General features: G+C 41.6%; 2 protein-coding genes across 2 annotated transcripts in view; both read left to right on the top strand.

Annotated features, from left to right (window-relative positions):
• Window positions 1–161: 161 nt before the first annotated feature.
• On the top strand, window positions 162–13763 carry LOC6524511 (probable E3 ubiquitin-protein ligase IRF2BPL). The gene is made up of 4 exons (XM_002100332.3): window positions 162–1768; window positions 9326–9415; window positions 9732–10369; window positions 10546–13763. The coding sequence occupies exons 1-4, from the start codon at window positions 784–786 to the stop codon at window positions 10684–10686; spliced, it is 1854 nt and encodes a 617-aa protein (XP_002100368.1). The 5' UTR covers window positions 162–783; the 3' UTR covers window positions 10687–13763.
• Window positions 13764–14566: 803 nt separating this feature from the next.
• Window positions 14567–22160, top strand: part of LOC6524508 — a 51930-nt gene continuing 44336 nt past the window's right edge. Inside the window, exons 1-4 of the mRNA XM_015190245.3 lie at window positions 14567–14718; window positions 16123–18000; window positions 18367–18744; window positions 19764–19923. Coding sequence (XP_015045731.1) covers window positions 17591–18000; window positions 18367–18744; window positions 19764–19923 — 948 coding nt within the window. The 5' untranslated portion in view covers window positions 14567–14718; window positions 16123–17590. The remainder of the gene's footprint in view (window positions 14719–16122; window positions 18001–18366; window positions 18745–19763; window positions 19924–22160) is intronic.

The following is a 22160-nucleotide window of genomic DNA, read 5'->3' as shown; positions in this document are numbered from 1 at the left end:
GCTGTCACTTAGTCACTTCACATATCTGGTTGACGTCCATGCTAAGGGTTGCATCTTTGCTATTCTCAGCATTTCTGGTATTTCCTTGGTATTTTCCAGTAAGCCAGCGCGGATTTTTTAGTGCATTTCGCTAGGCTCCTGGTGCATATTCGCACATGCCCGCCAAGGTCACACTCTATCAGCGAGTTTTGTGGCGTCCGGTTGGCCTTTCCGTTATTCGCTGCGTCGCTGCGATACTGTTCCTCCACGTTTTTGGCGTCGTCGTACGTTTACGTGTCCCGCTTACTCGCGCGCACTCTCTCTCTTTCACTCTGCTGCGCGCGTGCCTAAGTGTGCTCTGTGTGTGTGTGTTTGTGTGTGTGCCTCTGTGTGCGTCCGTGTTGGCGAGCAGCGCAGCGCAATAGAAAAGAAGAAGCAGAAGCAAAAAACATAAGTGAATTTTTTTTCGGGTGGAAGCGCGGTGAAAAATGCGTGCCTGTGCGCGTGTGTGTGTGCGTGTGTGCGAAAATCAATACGAAAACATGAATAACAAAAGCTAAGAAAAATAGCTACAACGCACAACAAAAAAAGAAGCTGAAGCTAAAACATAAAATACAAAGAAGAAAAAAACGTGAAAAATAATAAATAATAGGAATAGGGTAGCCAGCAGGAAGGAACAGTTAGCCATTCCAGTGAGCTAAAACAGCACACACACGCACGAACCCATTTCCACATCCAGCCCATCCAGGGCTTCCAATTGACAGTTGCCAGCAGCCAGTTGCCAGTTTCCAGGACCGCAGCAGGATGTCGCTGCAAACGAAAAGGCAGCACTGCTATCTGTGCGATTTACCCCGCATGCCATGGGCGATGATCAATGATTTCTCGGAGGCGGTATGCCGCGGTTGCGTCAACTACGAGGGCGCCGATCGCATCGAGGCGGTGCTGGACGCCGCCCGCCAAATGAAGCGTCTCCATCCCGCCAGCAAACAGCAGCGTTCCCATGAGAACGGCGAAGTATCGGCCGCTGCAGCAGCAGCCGTCGTCCTGCAACAGCAGCAGCAACAACAGTTACAAGTTGGTCCAGTACCGGGACCAGGACCGGGTTCCCATCGCGGCGGTGGCGGCGGCGGTCCACCGGGTGCTCCGCCCGGCAGCGGTGTTCCCGGTCCGTCGGGCGCCGGTTCGTTGAGTTCGCTGGGCAATGCCGTTGCTGCTGCCGCTGCCGCTGCTGCAGTGCATCATCACCATCAGATGCCCTATCAAATGCCCGTGCCACGCATCGGTCCGCCACTGGACTATCCCGTTAAGCTGGAGGATGCGCCCGGCGGCGGTGTGCGACCCGTACGCATTTCACACATGACGCCCCACCACCTGCCGCCAAATGCGACCCGCGGCGGAGGCGGTGCACCCGGCGGCGGTGTACCCACTGCCGGCAGTGGCGGTGGCAGCCTACCGCCCGCCCTCTCCGTAAATCTAAAGCGACCGCCCAGCGAGGATGTCGATGTGGATGTGAGCCAGCAGCAACAGCAATCGGGACACGGCCTGCCGCCAGATGGCGGGGCTGGCAACGCCCTATCCGCCGGCGGAGGCGTGGCCGGTGGCGGTCCGCCCGGCATCAAGCGCAGCGCCATGGACGACCCAACGGGCGGTGGCGGTCGACCGCCATTGACGCGCGGCGAATCCCTTCCAGCGGCGGTCAGCTATGTGCCCGAGCGGCAGCTCAGCGGACTCCGTGATAAGCAGCAGCCGGTCAGAGCGCCCAGTTTCGATGCATCGACCTTCAAAGCAGGTGAGCAAATTGGGGAAGAGATAATTGATAATATTTGCTACAGTAATTATACAATAGGAAGAATTTTGCATTTGAGTTTAATGGGGAAATTTATCATTTACAGTAAATATTTACTTGAACATTACCTTTGATAATAATTAGCTTAATAAACAGTGCATGGGAAGTTAGGTTGATAAACACTTAAATATTTGGCTTTATAAATAATAATTGAAAACACTGTCACCGTAGCGGTAGAAAACAGATTGGGATTATCTCCTATCAGTGATGGATTTCTTATCAGTTGTAGCGATCGAATCGCCAGTGGGAAATACACGATATGGATTGGAAAATGGAATGACAAGGGTGGTTGTGTTTCCAAGTCACAGTGAACACTTGATATCTTCTCAAGTCAATGTTATCGAAATATTGCTATTGAAAGCCATGGGAAACTCTTTGAGGGGTGATATTTAAGTTTATTTAGATAGGCAACGGCAAGAAGAAATCCAAACAATCGAGACTTGTTTAAACAATCAAGAGATTGTTTAAAAAGAGTTAAAGAAAATAATTTGTTTGTCTACAATTTCTTGCTGATTTCAAGCTAAAAATGCCTGGATAATAATAATCACTATTAAATTCCGCGAAAACCTAAGGAATTGTTGAAATCACAGGTTACAAATAGCTGGCGCGCTCTGTATTTGTTTACCGTTTTTTTACATTTTTTTTGAGCCTCGATCGCGGGATACAGAGCACTGTCTCTGTCTTGCTCTAGCCTGGATGTGGTCGAGTGGGCGGTCGCGGTGGGGGAGTGGCGCGGGAGGAAAAGCGGCGGCGATATAGTGGCACACATACCGCTTATTCAGGGCAGAGTGAAACGGCGTGATTGCCTGCTTCTTATCTCTCCTTACTGGAAGGCGTGTAAGAAGAAGACTATGCTTGTCATGTATATGCACATTCACATGTACGTTTGTATGGATGATAAGGAGCGTTGTGTCGGAGATTAGATAACGTATTTGCTTATCAGCGCGTCCTTATCGCTTCCCAAGTGCGTATGTATAACACACATACACACGTGCATGTACATTCGTGCAATAAAAGAAGCGTAGAAACGCATTTTGCAACCCTCCGTGGAAAAAAAGGGGCTGCTAACCCTTGCCATTAAAAGGCATGCGCACATGCCAATATACATATGTACATGTAAGGGAATATGCATGTGCATGTACCGCACATACACACACAACATAGCTACGTGTTCGTTTACATGCACGTACGTAACAGGCGCAATGGCAAAAACAAAAAAAAAACGGCGGAAAAAAAGCGCAAAAAGCTCACGAAAAAAGGGCCGCAGAATGTAATAAAAACAGAGACGTGCAAAAATCGTCGACGCTGACGTTGTAATGTTCTCGCTCTCTATCTCTTTCTCCCTCTTTCTTCTGTCGCTTTCCTCTTCTTTCCAAACTGGTTTCGTGCGTTTGTGTTAGTGTGTGTACCTTTTGTTTTTTGTATTTTTTCTTTCTTGTCTGCGCGCGCAAAACGTCATTAAACTTGTTTTGGTTTTCGCTGCTGCTTCTTCTGCTGTTTCTCCTTTTTACGCTATGCGATAACAAGTTGCACACACACACACACATGCACACAGTCAAACCTGGGTGTAGATAAATTTTAGTTGGTATACGAATTACGGAACGAGCTGCAGTGACAACAGCAACAAAATAAGACACCAAAGACGAGATGAAAAAAAAACTTTTTCGCTCATACCGATGCCGTCATCAAACAGTGGGGCAAAACTTGATTAGCTGGATAAAAAACATTATCCTTATATCAAATATTAATTTGTATTTTAATAAAATGAAAGCGTTACTTAACTGTTCTCAAATTTGTACAAAAAGCCAATAAGACGAAATACTTTTTCCCAGACGAGAGGCAATAAGAACTGGCCAAACAAAAAAAATTTCTATCAAATATGAAAATATATGTATAGGTTTTTGGAATTTCCCACCTAACGCCCACTGTGCCAATTTCGTTTGTTGTTTTGTATTTACGTTACGCTTCTGCTTCTTCCTTCCTGTGTGTATTCGTTTCATTACCAAAAAAACAGGGAAAAAAACCAACTCTGGTACATATTTATTGCGTCTGTGTATATACTAAAAATATAACAAACATTTTCTGGGTGTACAGAGGAAAAATTGTACAAATTGTATGTTGCTTATGTATGTTTGTACGTATGTATGTATATTCTTGTATGTACAAAATGATAAAATGGAACGGCAACGTGCGCGCGCCACCCCCACTCTACCCCTCTACTCATTCGCCCAACAACCACCCGCCCCTCTTCATTGTTTCGTTTCATTCAGCGCTTCATGTTGCCGGCTAAGTGTGTGTGTGTGTGTTGTGTGTATCTAGTTCGTATGTATGCATTTACTGACTGACCATTCCAATGCGTTCGCCAGGAATTCTGTTCGTGCTTTCGTTTTGTTGGGGTGATGGGATGGGGGGAGGTAGGGCGGAGTGCATCTCCCTCTCCCACTCTCATAATTTAGACATTGCGTGCTCAGTGCAGCTGCAGTGGCGGCAAGTGCGAGGGAGATGGCTAGCTGGAGTGCATGGCCGCTGTTAACCGTTAAAACACGTGAAGTAGCAAAGTCTCCGCCGCTGATTAGAAACAGCAGCGGCCACTAGAATATGACCATTGGAAATTCTTAAATTGGATTTTGGCCATTCTGTAGAATATTTGTACACTTGAATAAAAAATTTTTATGTTCCAGAGCGTCAGATACTTTATGAGATACATTCCATGAAATAGCAGTCAAAAGTTACAAAAGCTGTATATCATTTAGCTCACTTATGTAGATATTTATACTATTTCGACAAGTATGAAGTCTGTAAGGGTATCTAGAGCTTACACATTTCATTTGCCATTTTAGGGGTTGGCACTTGGTCTATGTGTGAAGATAAGCGATTAACTTATCGGCGGAGATTGCGCCATCGACCATATCTTATCTTAACTGCGGGACCCGACCATGTGGTTAATTGATAAGGCAAACAACTGCTCGATAAGGCGACCCGAAAAACAAACTGACGGAAAGAGCAGCGGCCTGAGGATTGTCGGTTTCTGCCGATATGATATGCTATCGCCTGGTTTTGATAAATGATCTTTTATTGATGGATAGATGCCGGAATCGTATTACCAGCGTTAACTTATCAACAGTTGGCGGAACTTTATACCGCTTTTGATGAAAATAATCTTGGGGTTTTCTCAGTTTTTTTTTTCTATTTAGGTTTATGGGATTAGACGTTGATATAGTTACAATTTAATCTATGGGTTACTCCGAACCAAAAGTTATAGGAAGCCTAGTTTAGTGGTAAATCAAAAGTTTCTTGATCTCTTCAGTGAGATCATCTCGATTTGTATGGTTTGTATGTGTTGATAAGCTCTTTTTCCGCCCGATAGCTAGCCGCCGACATGGAGATAAGAAAAGCAATCTAGACGGATTCCAATGGAAAGTAAGACTTACTGGAGTACAGGGTACACAAAACACCGCGTCGTTTCCCATTTCCAATTCCAATTCCATTTGCACATCCAATTCCACTTTCGTTTGCTCTTGGGGCCGCTCTTGATACTCAATACACACAGCTGTTTTGTGTATCTTATCTAATTGTTAAGTGGACTGGGGTCCTCAGCCAATCTTATCAACTCTTATCAGCCCAGCCACGGCCAACTTTGACTGATAGTGCCGCGTTGTACCGGGTCGCTATATTCAATTTGAGTGCTGGCATGCCATGCACCCTGTAGCACATTTGTTTATTTTTCATTAGAACTTTTGTGTTTTGTTAAAAGTTTACTACACTGAATAAACACAGATAAACGAGCGCTGATACTTTTCGCTTTGAAGATGTGCTTTCGGAAACCAATCGATGGAGATTGGATCCACTCAAGAGTATTCCCACTTGGGGCAATGCTCCAATTTATTATATCGCTGAATAACTTATAACATTGCCCATGATAAGTATGCACTATACAGTGCGGGCTGTACTTGTAAAGCTTATTAAACGTAACGGGCTCTCAGCCTTAAACTTTGTATTTTATCGATTAATGCTTTGAAATCACGTGGTTTGATAATGTGTTAAAAAGGTTAGATATGACTTATAATCATAGCATAATTATAATGCACTTATTGAGCTATTAGGAATTTATAGTCTTATCAAATAAAGTTATATACCTATCTTCTACACTTAAGTTTGTCAATAAGGGAACTTTGATAACTGATTAGAGCTGATTGAAAATAATACAAATTTTAATTTGCAAAAAATACGTATAAGTATAATAACATACGATTCCGTATGAATGATTCGCAAGGCAATTGAAATTCCTTTCATTTCCCCAGGGAATCTCATTTTTATACCCGCAAAATAGATTTCTAGTGCTGTGAAAAATGGGGAGGGCGAGGGCAAGTGGGCGTGGCCGTGGCCGCCCATTGGGTGTGGTGCGATTCGTTTTCATTCATTCGAAGGTGAATAGTTTCTATTCCACATATAAACACACACCATACACAATATGGTTTCCTTTCTCAAATACAACATTGTATAAATATTTATTGTTTGTATTTCTCGCCCCGGTTTTCACTGGCTCATGACTAAAAATGTGTAATAAATTGTCAAATGATTCATTCTAGCAAAGTAGTGCGAAAACGAAAAAAAAATTATAATAATAAATAAACGCGGAATATCGAGAAATATTCCATAGCCAGGCAAAATGTGCTGAACGGCGGAAAACGTAAACTAATTCTATAAATAGTTTCATATTCGATACTGGGAACGCAGGAGATCGCGCAAATTTGTTTGTTTTCAGCTCCGAATGTATGAAAAACAAATAAACATTGGGCTGTATATCTACATATGTATATCTAAAATGCACTAAGGCAGCACTGCATGTGTATGTGTGTGCACATATATCAGCGTTTAATAAAGTCGTTTCAAAAATAGATTGCAACGAAGTTGCAGTTAAGTGAAGTTCGACTGCAGAAAACTGAAACTGAATACAGTGGTTCGTTGGAATTGGAATGCATTTTGGAAATAGCACTAGTGCTGGGAAATGTTAATGACCTAGAACGAAATTTAGTAGTTTTATGGCTAATTCACTTATGTACATTTCTTAATAGTTTACTTGGACCAACTATTAATGCAAAATACCCATACATTTTTATTCCTTTCTTTATGATTTCCGCATTGTGTATTACAGTTGCTCTAGAAACTAAAGACAAAACTGAAAATACAAAATTAGTTTAAATTTTGTTTGGTTTTTAAATTTGTGGATTTATTTGTTAATATTTAAAAATTATTTTTGTGCCACTGTTATCCGATCACTTGTTCTTGCATTTCGCCCACTGTGCGCCGCGCTTGCAACTGTATGTGGCATGCTTGCCGTCTCGCTCTATCGCTCGCTATCTCCACATTCTTCTCAATGGGCCACGCACATGCAACTGCAACTGTGCAACGGCAGCAGTGCGAAAGGGATGGAGGAGAATGCGGTGGTGGGTTGTGTGTGGAGTTGGTAGCGGGAAGGGGGATGGTGGGCAGAGAGAAGAGGGGATAGGCTTTCGCTTTGGCATTTATTGCTGTTGTTCTTCAGCTCTTGCATGCAAAATATAAACAAATGCTATAAATACACACGCACACGTACTATAATGCATACGTGTTGGGGCCACACAACATGCACGACTTTGCCTTGCCTTCCTCCGCTCTCCTCACCTTTCCATTTTCGCTCCTTTGCCGTTTTCTTCATGTGTTGCTGCTGCTCGCTTCTTCTTCCTTTTCCTTATTCGCCAATTTAGCCAGCGTAAGCAATTTAGCAAGAGCAAAAGCCAGAGGAAAAGGAAAAGTAAAAGAAGCAACAGTTTATCAAATAAATAAACATAACAGCACACACTCGCCAAATGTGCGAGAGCTTCATTTCGTATGCAGACCACTGTGCGACGCCGGCAAACTGACAAGCGTCGACATTTGAGCAATGTGCTATCTTCTGTTGGGCATACAAATGAAATACGCTATGCCATTCGCTTCTTCTTTCGTCCACCTTCTGCAGCGCGCTGTTGTGTGTTTTAATTTTCATTTTTTATTTTCAATATCAAGCAGCTACGCGTGCGCGTGCATTGCATGCCAAAAGAAACCAAATTGAAGTCTTGTTTAAAAAAATCCACCAAGTTTACAGCAGAATAACAGCTTAATTACAGCGCCGTAACAGAGACAGCGAACAGCAAACACAAAAGCAGGCGAATAAGAGGTAGAAGAAGAGCAGCAGCAGCAGCGCGCAGTCAAAACAAATCGGCATATGCATGTATGTATGTATGTGTTTGGGGTACATACACATTATTGCATGCTGGCATGCAAAAAATAACAAAACGAGATGGAAAAACCGGCTGCATGTTCTCTTTCTCTCTCTTTCTCGCTCACTCGCACGCCCGTCCGCTTTTCGTGACGTATGCGCAGCAGCAGCAGAACTTGTTTCGTTTCGTTTCATTCCATTCCATTCATTTCGCTTTGCTTATGGCACTTTGCCAACAAGAAGAAGGTGAAGAAGGAGAATAAGACGACAGAGAGACCGCGAAACAAGAGCAACAAAAACAAAGGAGGCAAAAACGAAAAAGGAGAAAAAAAAAACAGCTGTGTGAGCTGCACAGTGGAACAGAATGACACGCAATCGTATCGTGCCGTTGTGACGTCACATATCCAATGGCTAGCCGGTGAATGAAACTTGTTGTTGCTGTTCTTGTTGTTGAGCCGGCGTCGCCAAGTAATAAGTGAATGTGGATATTTGTATGTATGTATGTACATATGTACAAGTACATTCTACGTGTTTATATGTACACAACACAAAATATACATAGAAACATGTTTCGTGCCAAGTTCTAAAATTACACATACAACACAGCAACAAAATAACGAACAAAAAAAAAAACAACAACTATAAATTCATTTTGCACTGAGGAAAGAAAAAAACGAAACATGTGATTAACTCTTTGTTGTTAAATTTATTCGCCTACAAAATCGAAAGCACAAGTTGAATGAAAACGACTTATTCTTCTCCCCAATTCTGCAAGAATTTACCAATTTGGTCTAGAAATGTCTAGAAAGCATTTTCGTAAACGATTTGGGGGTTTGACTTTGCCCCACCATCGCCGATGTCAACGTCAATTATGGATAATTTAGTATGAATAATAGGATGAGCTCTTGAATTATAGGCTGTGGCATCGTCAGTGATGATTTTGTGGGTGTGTCGACATACTTATGCATGCCAGTGTATAATAATGTGGCAAAGTGGGGCCAAGGCCCATAGTACATTGCACTTGACTCACGAGATTACATGCTTAGGTTTTCATGGTGACCAATCACACATATAAATGTGCAATCCAATGACTAGTTTTTGTTTATATATAAATTTAGTATGTAAATGTATATAACAATTTCATTGGGAATGAAGTATCATATCATACTGCGTATATCAAGCTGACATCGAGCTGCTTTTTGTTTCTCTCTGTGCAGCCAATTCGATTCCTAATCCGATTCCACACCATCTTCACATTGCAGAGCACATGTCCCCGGCCAGTCGACGCAATGGATCGAGTCCGCCCTCGGGACCGCTGCCACCGCGCAGCGTACACTCGCCGAACAGTTCGGGTAAGTTTGCATTCACACAATACATTTTATACTTATTTTAAAGCAAAATTGATATCATATATTATTTTTCCTCATTAACGTAAAATTTTACTTGAATTTTTCTTTGTATTATTACCCATTTGAGATTTTACTCATGTTTTCACTTAATGATATTTCCTTTAATTTCTATCATTTCTTTAAAACTGTATTGTTATCTTGTAGTGATATATTATATATTTTATTGGTGGTTAATATAATACTAATTTTGTTTCTTGTTTTGTTTTATTTCGTTGCTTGCCAAATCTAATGGAAACAATTTCTTTGTCAACTCTTGCAGGTTCCTCGTCGGGACGTCGTTCGTCCGGATCCCGACACGTGTCCAGCACCACCGTTACCAGCTCCGAGGTGGGCGGCTCGAATCCGGGCCAGGCGGTGGTGGCCGGCGGCCTTGGGGGAGGTGGCGGCGGAGGACCCGGCTCGAATGCAGCCAGCGGCCAACTGGGCGGACCCAGTGGCGGCAGTGGACAGCTGAGCTGTACAAGCGGCGGACCGGGCGGCGGTGCCAGTTCCGGTAGCGGAGGCAATGGAGCCATTGGTCCAGCCTCGATGGCGCCAAATTCAGTGACCGGTGATGGCAGTCCGGCCGGCGGTAATGGTCCATCCGGCAGCAACGGAAGCGGCGGCTCTGTGAATCCCGGTCCCGGCAGCAGTGGCAGCCAGGGCGGCGGCGGAGGCGGCACACCGCTGGCCAGCGGCGGCGGTTCGGCGGGCAGCGGCGGTCTCGGCGGAGCTCCAGGCAGCAGTGCCGCCTCAAATTCAGCAGCAGCAGCGGCGGCGGCAGCTGCTCAGAATGCCACGCTCAAGTGCACCCTGTGCCAGGAGCGATTGGAGGACACGCACTTTGTGCAATGTCCCTCGGTGAATCACCACAAGTTCTGCTTCCCCTGCAGTCGCGAGAGCATCAAACGACAGAATGTGAGTGGGACGAATGATGGTCCATATATCCACTGCAACATACTTTTGCACTGTCACGATCTATTATGTATCTGTAGAAAAACTGTGATAGTTGGATAAATATGTTGCAGTTGGATTGATATCTTCTTCATTGTAGAATTCTATACTGACTCAAAATTGTTTCGTTTCCTCGACAGGGACTTGGCAACGAGGTGTACTGTCCCAGCGGCGATCGCTGTCCGCTAGCCAACTCGGTGATACCGTGGGCCTTTATGCAGGGCGAGATCACCACCATTCTGGGCGAGGAGGTCAAGGTGAAGAAGGAGCGCGAGTCTTAATGTCCATTTTACTGTAAGAAGCTGCGCAGGGCTTTGGAGCACTTTTGAGAGGCGACAACTCCCCGGATAATATCTGGCATCCAACTCTCGACACTCTCCGTTGGGTCAATGGTTTAAGATTGGGGGAAATTTAAAGGAGTAACCGTTTTTTTTGGCCACGGCGGCGGCATCTCAACAGTAGTAGATATGAATGTATATGCACTGTATTTGTCCATGACGACCGACCAAACAACAACAACAGCAACTACAACATCAGCATCAACAACAACAAAACCACAATTTTGTAGGCGTAAGCAACAAAAAACAAATAAGAGATGAAATCACGTAAATGAAAATTGCAATTTGTTACCAGCAAAATGAGTTTATGAAGAAGAAAGAAAACACCAAAACGCTCGCAAATCAGAAAATCAGTAAAACAATGTAAGCGAATGCGTTGATACACATTTTTGTAGCTTACTTATAGAGACGAGCGTTGGTAAATTTGTCCAAAAAAAAAAAAAAATACCAACCAACACGAAATTTCTACGAAAATGCATACGTAGTCAAGTGAGAAAGATTTTCAAACCGAAATGAAACGAGAGAAACTTGAAATTTTTCTTAATAAAACGATAGTAAACTAAAATCAACCTAATTGTAGCAGACACAAGCGGCAAACACAAACCACAAATAAAGGAAAATACACTTGCTGGCATTAGATATAAAATCCTTTTTTTTAATACGATTATACATAAAACCTATACATTAGACGATAATTATAATTCTGTTATGTAGGCGAGCGATTTAATTCATAAGTTACACTTAGTTTGCACTAATTAATTAATTTATTTCTATACATGTTGCCTAATTTACAATCGACATTTTACCCTCCTTCCCTCACTCTTTTACTTTTTTTTTTTTAAATACTTTTATTCGGATAATAACACTTTTTTTTTGTAAGTTAACTAATTTAAAACACAATGAAAAAACGAATGGAAATGATAGAGAGAAAAACAGTTATTATGCTAAAGAAATGTACATACGTATGCATACCACATAATCGGAATATAAATATATACATATATTTAATAATATAGAAATATATTTCATGTTGAACACGAAATTGGCGGCAAAAACAACTGGCAACACACCGATAACGGAGTTGCAGTGGAATTTTAAACAGACTTTTAAATTACAGCGAATCCCATTCGCTCACTGAACATTTTAGCAACACTTTTTGTGCTTTTGAACGAGGCAGTGGAGCCAACTGGGCGATAACTCCTCTTGGGTATTAGATTGGCAAATGTTTTTTAGCTATATATATATGCATATATATATATAGAATGTATATAGCCGATGTTGCTGGGCGTGAATTGCAAAAAGTAAGAAGCACACACAAACTGGACCAACCAATCGAAAAAGCACAACAAATCTCGATATCGGTTTGAATCGAACATTACCAGCAATACAACTTTTTTGAATGCCTCCCAATAGACGGCATTTGGTGGGACTGTATCAATGCAAATTGTCCTTTTTGCGGTTCCAATTTGAAACTGATTTATAAATGCTGTCTACTGAAGGCTGTTTTTACTCGGCTCGCAAGAAATCCGAATGGAAAGCTATATTAACATATAGGAGGAAAGCCGTCAAGCGAATCGATCATCTAATACAATTTATATATGTATGCATAGCACATATATATACATATATATATATGATTATATACAAGTAGAGGCATATTGAGCAAGGCATATTATCAAGTTCAATTTGCCAAATTCATTCGATTTACTTCGGCGTCTTTAAACTCTATTAATGAAAGGAAAATCGTAGAGTTTATTTGAAAAATCAGTAGAACAATTTATTCTGTTTGATTTTGAAGAAATCTCTTTTTCTGATCGACAGCAGCAGTTTGATTGTTGAGGTATTTGGATGATTTCGATAGAAGCATTAAAGAATCGGCAATTATCGATAGCAACACATTTTCACGAAATCGCTGGAACAGTAAGTGAACAAGAACTGAGAACTTACATATGTGAATCTTTAATTCCCTATTAATAATTATTTTTAAAATCTATCAGTACTCTTTCGTTAAACGCACGATTTAAGCTAATAAAAATACTTTTAAAACAAAAAACTCAAAAGAACCATAGTTTACAATAGTTTTTCGTTTTGAAACTGATTATCTTTGCAGAAATGCTGAGTTTAATGCACAATTTCTACACATTTTGGTTCCTTTAAGGGAAAGAGCAGTTGGAACAAAAACAAAAAGATATAAACACATTTTGTGATATAGCCTAGCAAGAAGAACAACAAGAAGAGCATGAGATCCTGGAAATCGGAAATACCAAAATGGAAAATGCATGAAAAGCAAAATAGCTAAGAAAACTTTAAACAAGTTTAGCACTTTGGCAACGATCTCAAAATAAAAACAAAGAGATTCCCAATTAAAGAAATCAACACGAAAAGTGAAGAAAAATTGAAAAAAATGAAAAACAATTTATAAAGAAATCATACAATAGGCCAATACCAACGTTTTAGCAATCTAAGTCTAAGAAGAAAACTAATCGAAATTTTCTTTACAACAAAACTAAACTAAATAATAACTAACGTTTGTAAACCTTGTGCGTGTGTGTGTAAAACAGTAGTGCTATCTAAATATAATACAGATTAGATATCGCATAATGCATCAACCCTATATAAGTACGAGTACATACATATTAAAAAACCTAAAAAAAAAAAAACAAAAATCAAACGAAAAGGAATATAAACTATATTTGTGTGTTTGATGTCAGTCAACTAAATGTTAAAGTCAACTAACGATCACGTAATTGTATTGCATAGCCTATAACATTTTTTGAACGAAGCAAACCAAGTCGATTCGATTTAGCATTGAGTATCAACTTTATACTACATATACACTTAACGACTAAAGATAGACACACATGTGGTACAACTAAGAGGAAACACCGGATGCAGCAGACACGAAAACAAATACCTAATTGGAAGCGAATGCTGGCAATCATTAATTGATTGATTGAATAATTGATTGGGGACTTTGATGACGGGCAAAACAATTAAAAATACTATACAAAATCGATAAATTCGTGCATGTTTTATTTGCTGGGCGGCAGAATCGATCTTACTGTACTAAATATATGGCTAGAAAAAAGTATTGCCTACTTATCGGATGAGTATTGCTCTCCCAGACATTCGACTTACAATGGTGTTTTTCTTTTTAATTTTTGATATAGAAAAAAATGATGGTTGTCCTGAACAAACAAATATCGTTAATCTTTGATTTTAATAAATTCATATGCGAAGCACAACAACACTGCGAATGAGTGATATTTTTGGTAAATATCGCTCATACGACATGTGTTTCATTTGCAATATTACGCATACGTTTTTGGTAAATATCGCTCATACGACATGTGTTTCGTTTGCAATATTACGCATACGACACGTATTTTAGATATATGATATGATTGTTGGTATTATTTTGTAAGTCGAAAATACCACAGCGCCCGCTATTGGTGGCGTTCCAAGCGATTTGTTCATAGGGGAAGCTTCCAGCTTATTTTTTTTGAGAATCTAATCTCAATTTACCACCGATGCGCCCTCTGTTGGTGGTTTCATTGGGAGTTTTACCGTATTAGTTGCGAGCAACACCTGGCAGATGTCGCTTTGCTGCGCAATCGTCCTGCAAGAGGATTCTCTTTCTACGGCTCTCGTTCTCGCTCTCGCTTTAAAGCCCGGCAAGCGATATTTCCAATGTTTACATTTTACCGACCTGATATCCAAGCGGTTGAGCAGTCGTTTCAACTTCGGGTGTGGGTCCTCGTGTCCTCGGCTCTCAGCTGCTGAGGCTGCTTTCACAGCCGCTGCTTTTGCCACAGTGGCTCCGTTATTTGTGCGTGCGCGTTGCCAATAAACGGGCAGCGGCTTCTGCTCAGCTCTCGTGTGATACAAAAATGTGGATTCCTGTGGATTCCGATTGATTGTTTACCGTTAGCCGTTTGCCAATTGGGCAGTGTGTGTTTTTCAAAATTTTAACCGGTATTCAAAATTCTTTTGTGCGACCATGTGTGTGTGTGTGTGTGAGACTGCTGGCCCCAAAATATAGGCAACAAAAGGTGCCAAAACGGTTAAACAGCCAGCTTCCTCTCGCTCTCACTCTCATTCTCTCTCTATCTGTGCGAGTATATTCCTCTGTAGCGCAATGTGTTTGTGTTATACACAGGACACAACTATGAATACAGCCCCAAAAAAAAAACCAACTCACACGTATACGGAAACGGGATTGGATACCGTAACTTGGCTTGCGCCCACGCACGACCACATTCACATCCTAAGCGGCAAGAGCGCACTCTCTCCAGCTCTTGCACTCTCTCTTGTAACCTTTCTCTCTGACTTGCACCGTGGGTGTTTTTTGGTTTTACATCTCAAACAATTGGCGAAAGCTATATTTTAGTGTACAATTTTTTGTTAATAATTAATATATTTCAAAAATTATAATTACTATTTTTTCTTGTGTTTATAACAAATTGTTTGTTTCGGAATAAACTTGACAAACGAATGCAACCCACTGTACAGAGAGACAGTGTCCCTGTTTTTTTGGCTTTTTTTTTGGGTGAACTGAAATGATGTTGACTCAACGTGCCAGCAGCCAGGCAGGCGCTAACGGTAACAGCAACAACAACAACAACTACAGCAACAACCTGACAACGAGACAACAACTGCGTTGTAGATGTGGAATTTGCAGCACTTAATAAGTGTATTTTCCACGCAAAATTACACAAATTGTGTGCAAAAATTAGATAGTGAAACTGAAAAAGCAGCACAGCTATTAAAACAAGTGCATAAAGTGTGCTGATAACGGAATAAAAAGAAAACCGTAACCGTAACTCTTCTGAGCAAGCAAGAGACAAAAGAGAGCGAGAGCGTTGTAGAGAGTGAGTGAGAGGCAGTGGCAAAAAAATTCGTCATTCATTCACAAGTGCAATGTGGAAAACAACAACAGCAACAAATAGGGGCAAAAATAGAGCGGCTTAGGCAGAAAATAAAACAAATAACAAACATAACAAAACGAAAAAAAAGGAAAAATGAGTGAAGCGCGTGCTTAACCTAAAAGTGCAGGCCACTCACCCACACAATTACACACAATCAGGAACTTAAGCAGTCTAAGCATACACATACATACGTATATACATATATGTACCCTGCAGTTCCATTCATTACGTTTGCAGCAGTGAATCACCTCCTAGTATTCATCACGGGCGCTCAATCGGCGCTCAGTTTGTATTTAAACTAGTAATAATGTTAACATTTTACCCATGGTATTATTTGTGCATCACAAATGTGGGGAAATCGCAGCGACGAATTGTGGAACTGCAGGGTACATTTGTGTCGACTCCTAGACTCAAATTCATGCTCTTTGATTTCCGCTTCCGCTATTCGCAGACAACAACAACAATCGAAATAACAACAACAACAATGCATAGTTCCTGCTGAGTAGCTTTTTTGTATAATCGAATGTGTGTCCCTTTGTGTATTTGAATGAGACGTAAGGTAATCCAAGATGAAAGCCAATCAAGCAATAACAACAGCTACCGCAACAACAACTAATCACTGCCACCTACGAACAATAAGTTAACAACAATAATAACAACCGCAGCACAGAAGATAAGAAAGACCATAAAGAGCGAAAGGAAAAGCAGAAAACGAAGATGAGTGGCAAACAGGAAACTAGAAAATGTCCCAACCCTCGTAGCTAGCTGAAATTTCCCAATAGGAAAATGAATAACCAAAACAACTGATAAATATATTAAGAAACAACATCAGAGGAACTACCAACATAAAAACACATCATAAGAACTTCACGTGAATTCGACCCATAGGTTAAAAAAACTATCTGCATCAACGGGGGAATAATCGACTATCAAAAACTGCCAAGAATATTCAACAACAACGATAATTTACACCAGCTAACAACAAAAGTTTACTAAACCGATCAAAAATCCCAATAAAATTGTTCCACTTTGAAAGAAACCATTATCTTACAACATAACTATTAAATAGAAAAAAACTATAACAACGAAAGGGTTAACAACTTGCTGTTTTGAAAGTACACATCAAAAACTTCCTAGCAATAGCTAAAACTTTTCAAAAAAACATGTGGTTTTTGAACAAACTATATAAATTAACCAAGATTTAAAAAAAATGTGCTTGCCAATATCAACATCATTAAATCTTTAGGATTAATACAGATTAAAGGTAAACACCAACTAAACTCGCACAAAAGTTAAACTAACGTAACGCTTTAGCAACAACAATTTTTACATTTAAATGCATTTAAAAGAATGTTGTGGATTACGCAAATAAATTTATCTTAGATCTACGGCTTCCATAAACTTAAAGCATTAATAAATAAACTAAATAATTGCTAATCATTTCACATTAAATCACATATTTACAACAATTAATGTATTTAACAAAGATTAAGTTATACCCATACAAAATTTGTCATTCATTGTGCAAATGATATTATATAATTCAACAAGTAGTAGCAACAAAATTTTAAAAACAACAAATTTTTATCGGTACATAAATAAAAAAAAATACACCAACGAGAGACATTCAACAAAAACTCACAACAAAAACGCGTACCAATTCTCAACAATGAATCAACAAAGATCCAACGCATTTGGCATTAACTTAAGAAAAGCTCTTATATCTTAACTTAACTACAAATACTTAACTATTTAAAAACAAAAAAATATATATTAAAAACTATTTGCGGGGGAAAACGAAACGAGTAATGGGAACTGTAATAAGCTAACAAAGAAATTCAACAGCCACTTTCAACAACATACCCCTCACCGACTAACTTCATTGATTGCACCGCAAGGAATCTAGCGGATTCTTCAAGATGGAGCGCATGTGGCGAAAAGTAAACCACAGTTTGCGCAACACCAGCAAGTCGCAAGCACAGCAAGCAGCAGGTGGCGATGGAATCATCGGTGGCGCCGCCACAGGAGCCACTGCAGCCACGCCTCAATCCACTGATACGATTAGTTCGGCTGGCGGTTTCGGCGATGGTCAGCTGGTGGTCGCTGTCCAAGGATTGGCCGCCAGTGGGGGCAGCAATGCCACCGGAAGACGCCTGGCCAGCAGCGGCGGTGGTGGCGGATGTAACAAATCCCTTAGCCAACATGTCCTGCAAACACGTACCGCTTCCTCGGAACGCCGCAGGCGACGCCGGCGCAAGAGTCGTCCGCGACGTGGCGGTGGCATGGGAGTCACCAGTTGCGTCGGTGATCCTGGCGGCGACAATATGTCGTAAGTTGAAATTGCCTTCCAAACATTTGAAATTTAAGAAAGAGGCGGGTTTAATTTTGTTTTATTATTTGCATCCTTCCACTGAGGTGTTCAAAAGTATGTCACGATGTGCATATTTGAAATCCGGATTCCTGATTCCGGCTTCCGGAAGTTCGATGAATCAATGCCGCAAGACAATATGCTCTTTTGGGCGCCACTTGAAGCGCATTCAAAACTGTGGAGATTTCTCGAGCACCCCTTTTCATGGTGGTTTTCTTTATGTTCAATGTTCTCGTTCTCACCAGACAATGCCATTCAATGTTGAGTAGTGGGCTTGGTGTTCCTGGCGGCGACTCTAACGAGGCCTTGACTTGCTTTCCATTGCAGTTCCTCGGGCGGCTTTTATACCCTGAAAGAGCACCAGCACTATCGTCCCAGTCACCATCATGGCGGTGGCGTCTCTGTTGGCGGTGGCGGTGGCTCATCCCGTCGTCTGTTTGCCACTTCGGCGCCCAGCGGCACAGTGATGATGTATCCAAATCCCCAGCGCGCCACGGCACTAGCACCAACTGGCGGATCTGGATTCGGGCAGGCAACCACTGCGGGCGGAGCAGGAGGAGCAGGAGGAGCTGGCGGTGGTGCGACTGGATCCGGAACTGGAGGACAGCCGGACATCTCGCTGAGGCAGCGGGCGGTGGCCAAGTTGCGCATGTTCAACTTCCATCTCAACTGGGATCTGCACATGACGCACTGCAAGCCCTGCGGGTGAGTAGCACTTCTACACTTAAGAAAAAATATCTCAATTAAAAAGCAATTCACACTACAAACAGAATAGTTACATAAAAACTGAAGCACCACTTATATTATTACACACAAATTTAAGATACCTTATAAAAGTTTAAGAAATATGTAAATACCTTTTGTTTTCAGCGATTTTTTTGAGTGCAGCGCACAACTGGAGTTGCAACTGGAGCTCCAGTGCGTTGGAGTGCCCAAGTGGCTGCCACTTGAGTCTGCTCCAGTGGCTTGTGCTTTTGTTTGCCGCATAGTTTTCACCGGGTTGCCTACTATTTTTTTTTATTTTTTGTATTATTATTTTTTTTTTTATCGTATTTTTATGTCCCCTGTTCGCTCGGTCTTTTCCTTGTTTCTTAAACCTTTTTACCCCATTTTCAACCGCCCGCCCACTCAGAGTTTTTCATTTGTTTGTTGCTGTTGTGGTTGTGGTTAAGTTGGGGGCGTTGGAGTTTTTGGTTGCAACTCCGAGTTTTCAGTATTCAGTTTTCCGTTTTCAGTTTGCAGCATTTTTGAGCCACTGAAGTGGCCGCGGGCGTTGAACGAACCCAAATGCAAAGTGGGTCGCCGTTCCATTGGGCGCTGAGCTTAACTTTTTGAGGCTTTAAGCCAACAACATCACATCAGACATCGCGCATACATAATAAGGTAAATGGAGCACAGTTTTCTTTACCGCCGAATGTGTGAAATTTTAATGAAGCGCCAGCTAACGAGCTCCAATGTGAACCGCCCACCATGCGGTTGGCACAGTATTATTCCTTTTTTTTATATATATATTTTTTTCCACTTTTTTGGATGGTTAATGTGGAGGGATGGCGCCCGAACAGGGACTTAATTGATAGGTTTAGGAGCAATTAAGTTTTGCGTAAAATAAAATATATTTATAAATAAGAAACAATAATATTTACCTAGTTACTTGATACTTTTAGCATACCCTTTAGCTTTCGGATATATATTTAAACTAAATCCCAATCAAAACTTTATTACAGTCCGCGTTTGAGTGGCAGTGGTGGCAACATAATCACCCGCAGGCTGTGCCGCAATCGTCGGCGGGAGGACAACGAACTGTACCGCTCCAACAGCTTCAAGTTCGAGCGATTCGAGCGCAAGGAGTGCCTGGAGGAGTTGTCCAACACGTTGCAGAAGCAGGTGAGTCATGCCCAACATATTTATATTCCTATATATAGTATACAAGTATATGGGGTAGTATATACATAGGTATTGGGAAAACCAACCAAACCAATCGAACCACCACATGTTGCACATGCCGCATCATCAATTTATGCGCATAGATTACAGCTAATTGCAGAGTCCGATGGAAAAGCTGCTTCGTCAACAGCGTCGGCCACACTAATTAGTGGGGCCGCCATTCGCCGCAGGTGGTGGCGAGACTGATCAAAAGGATGTGGACACACTTGCATAAAGATAAATGGGTGGCTCGCTTGTCTAATGACACTAATAATGGTGGTGGGGGATGCAAAGTCTCAGGTGGCTTGCGTTTGCTATTAGAAGAAAGTTCAGTCTCCTCTTGCAGCCCCGAAATCCATCATTGAATAAGCAGGAGGGGGGAAGGGGGAGGGGGGAGGAGAATCTAATTAATGGCGCGCAACAAATTGAATTTTAATTGGGCGTCGAATTTGATTTGGCAGCCGAAAACACTCTGGCCCCGGGGCGCCACAGCCGATAACAAAGTTAAATTGAAATTGAAACTGGCGGCTGCGAAGCAGAATGCTGCAAATGCGGCAGGACTCCGGGCCAAGCTTAATGAATATTTAAACATAATTAAAGTCACTGCCTAATAAGGCTCTACAACAGGGAAAAAAATAAAAGTGAAACTGAAAGGCGCCAGCAGGTGGACACTTTTAAGTCGATTAACTAAATTATTTCTAGAAAATAAAGTCTAGAGGCGCAAAATTATAGGGCACAGCTTTGATATTTTATTGATGCAATACTTATATTGTTATTAATGAATGAAGTAGTGAATTTCTTGAAATTGTCGCCTGCAAATATATAGTTCTGTGTTGTTGCGATTTTATATATTGTAACAGAAACGCATTTTAAGGCGTTTCAGCCGGAACTTAGCCGTAGGCTACTCAGTCTCCACCTCAAGTTGAAGTCCAGAGTCTGGCCTAAAACTCAATCTCAAATCCAACCTCAACCTCAGACTCAACCTGACTAATGCGATTTCTCGTTTGGGGAACTTCAACTTTGTTTTATTTTTTAGCACGCCTGCGGGCAAGTTGCTCCGACTGTGGGTTAAATGGGTGCTGTTGGATGGGTGGGTGGATTGGTTGGGTGGGTGGATTGGTTGGGTGGTTTGGTTGGGTGGTTTGGTTGGGTGGTTGCTTCGCTGGATGTTTGGCTTAGTACTCCATCAAGAACGCGGCTAAGTGACAGGCAACCATTTATCAGCCGGCAAACGTTGTCTAAGTACGCTGCGGTCTCTGTCTGCAGAGCACTTCAAATCGCTTCTACCTCGCTGCCTCATCATCGCTCCCATCCTCCCGTGAATCCTCCAATCCACCTATCCATCCATCCATCTATTCTGGTAGTGGCTCCTCCGGCTCCTGTGAGCTTCTACAACTGTCAGCTGTCCGATTCGATAAGCTGCGTGGACAGTAAACGTAATACCCCTGACGAAACCGAATCCCAATCCAAAAAGGCGGAAGTCCAATCCAAAACTTTGCCTCACCTGCCGCCGTTCGCTTGATAAATAAATAAGCAGTACAAGTTGGTTGGCAAACGTGTTTTGAAATTGTTGAATTGCTAATACCCTTGCAAAACATTGGATTTGATGCTCTTAAGGATTTCAAATTTATATATTTACTATTGAGCTTTCTATTTTCCAAATTTCCTGTTTATAGTGCTTAAAAAATAGCAGATTTTCATTTAGTACTTGTAATGTTACATTTAAGTTTGCTCGCACTATCAATGTTTGTGTATGAAAGCGAAAATTCCCGATTAATGCCAGTGTACTCGAATTCGCCATTCCACTACTGCGGCTTCCGGATTTTGATGGATTTATCAGGTGTGCGGCAGACGGATCCGGCAATCCGTTGGCGTGGGATTCGGATTTATTCACCCCCAGGCGCCCAGTGACATCGCTCCCAAGTTAGGGGGCACTCTCAGTAATCAGAAATCGGAGTAGAAGTTGAAGTTGAAGCTCCCTCGATATTTCCCATTTACCCCGACTCAAAAAAATCAACCCAACCACTTGTGGCTGTCCTTGTCAATTCGATTTTCCCTAATATGAGTGGAACAACCGAGTGTTGCAAAAAGTAAAAATAAAATATAACGGGGACGGTAAACAAATGGCATTTGCAAATGTTGTTGGCACTTTAAGTAACTAGTTCAGTCCAATCGAAAAAATAAACTTTCAAATTGCT

The sequence above is a fragment of the Drosophila yakuba genome, chromosome X (assembly GCF_016746365.2).
Source record: "Drosophila yakuba strain Tai18E2 chromosome X, Prin_Dyak_Tai18E2_2.1, whole genome shotgun sequence".
Lineage (NCBI taxonomy): Eukaryota > Metazoa > Arthropoda > Insecta > Diptera > Drosophilidae > Drosophila > Drosophila yakuba.
Note: the sequence above shows the minus strand (reverse complement) of the source record. Positions and strands in the feature narration are given on the sequence as shown.

Coding starts and splice junctions, on each gene's coding strand:
- LOC6524511 (XM_002100332.3), top strand. CDS start 784: ATGTCGCTGCAAACGAAAAGGCAGCACTGCTATCTGTGCGATTTACCC. Junction 1,769..9,325: donor TGCATCGACCTTCAAAGCAG/GTGAGCAAATTG, acceptor TTCACATTGCAG/AGCACATGTCCCCGGCCAGT. Junction 10,370..10,545: donor AGAGCATCAAACGACAGAAT/GTGAGTGGGACG, acceptor TTTCCTCGACAG/GGACTTGGCAACGAGGTGTA.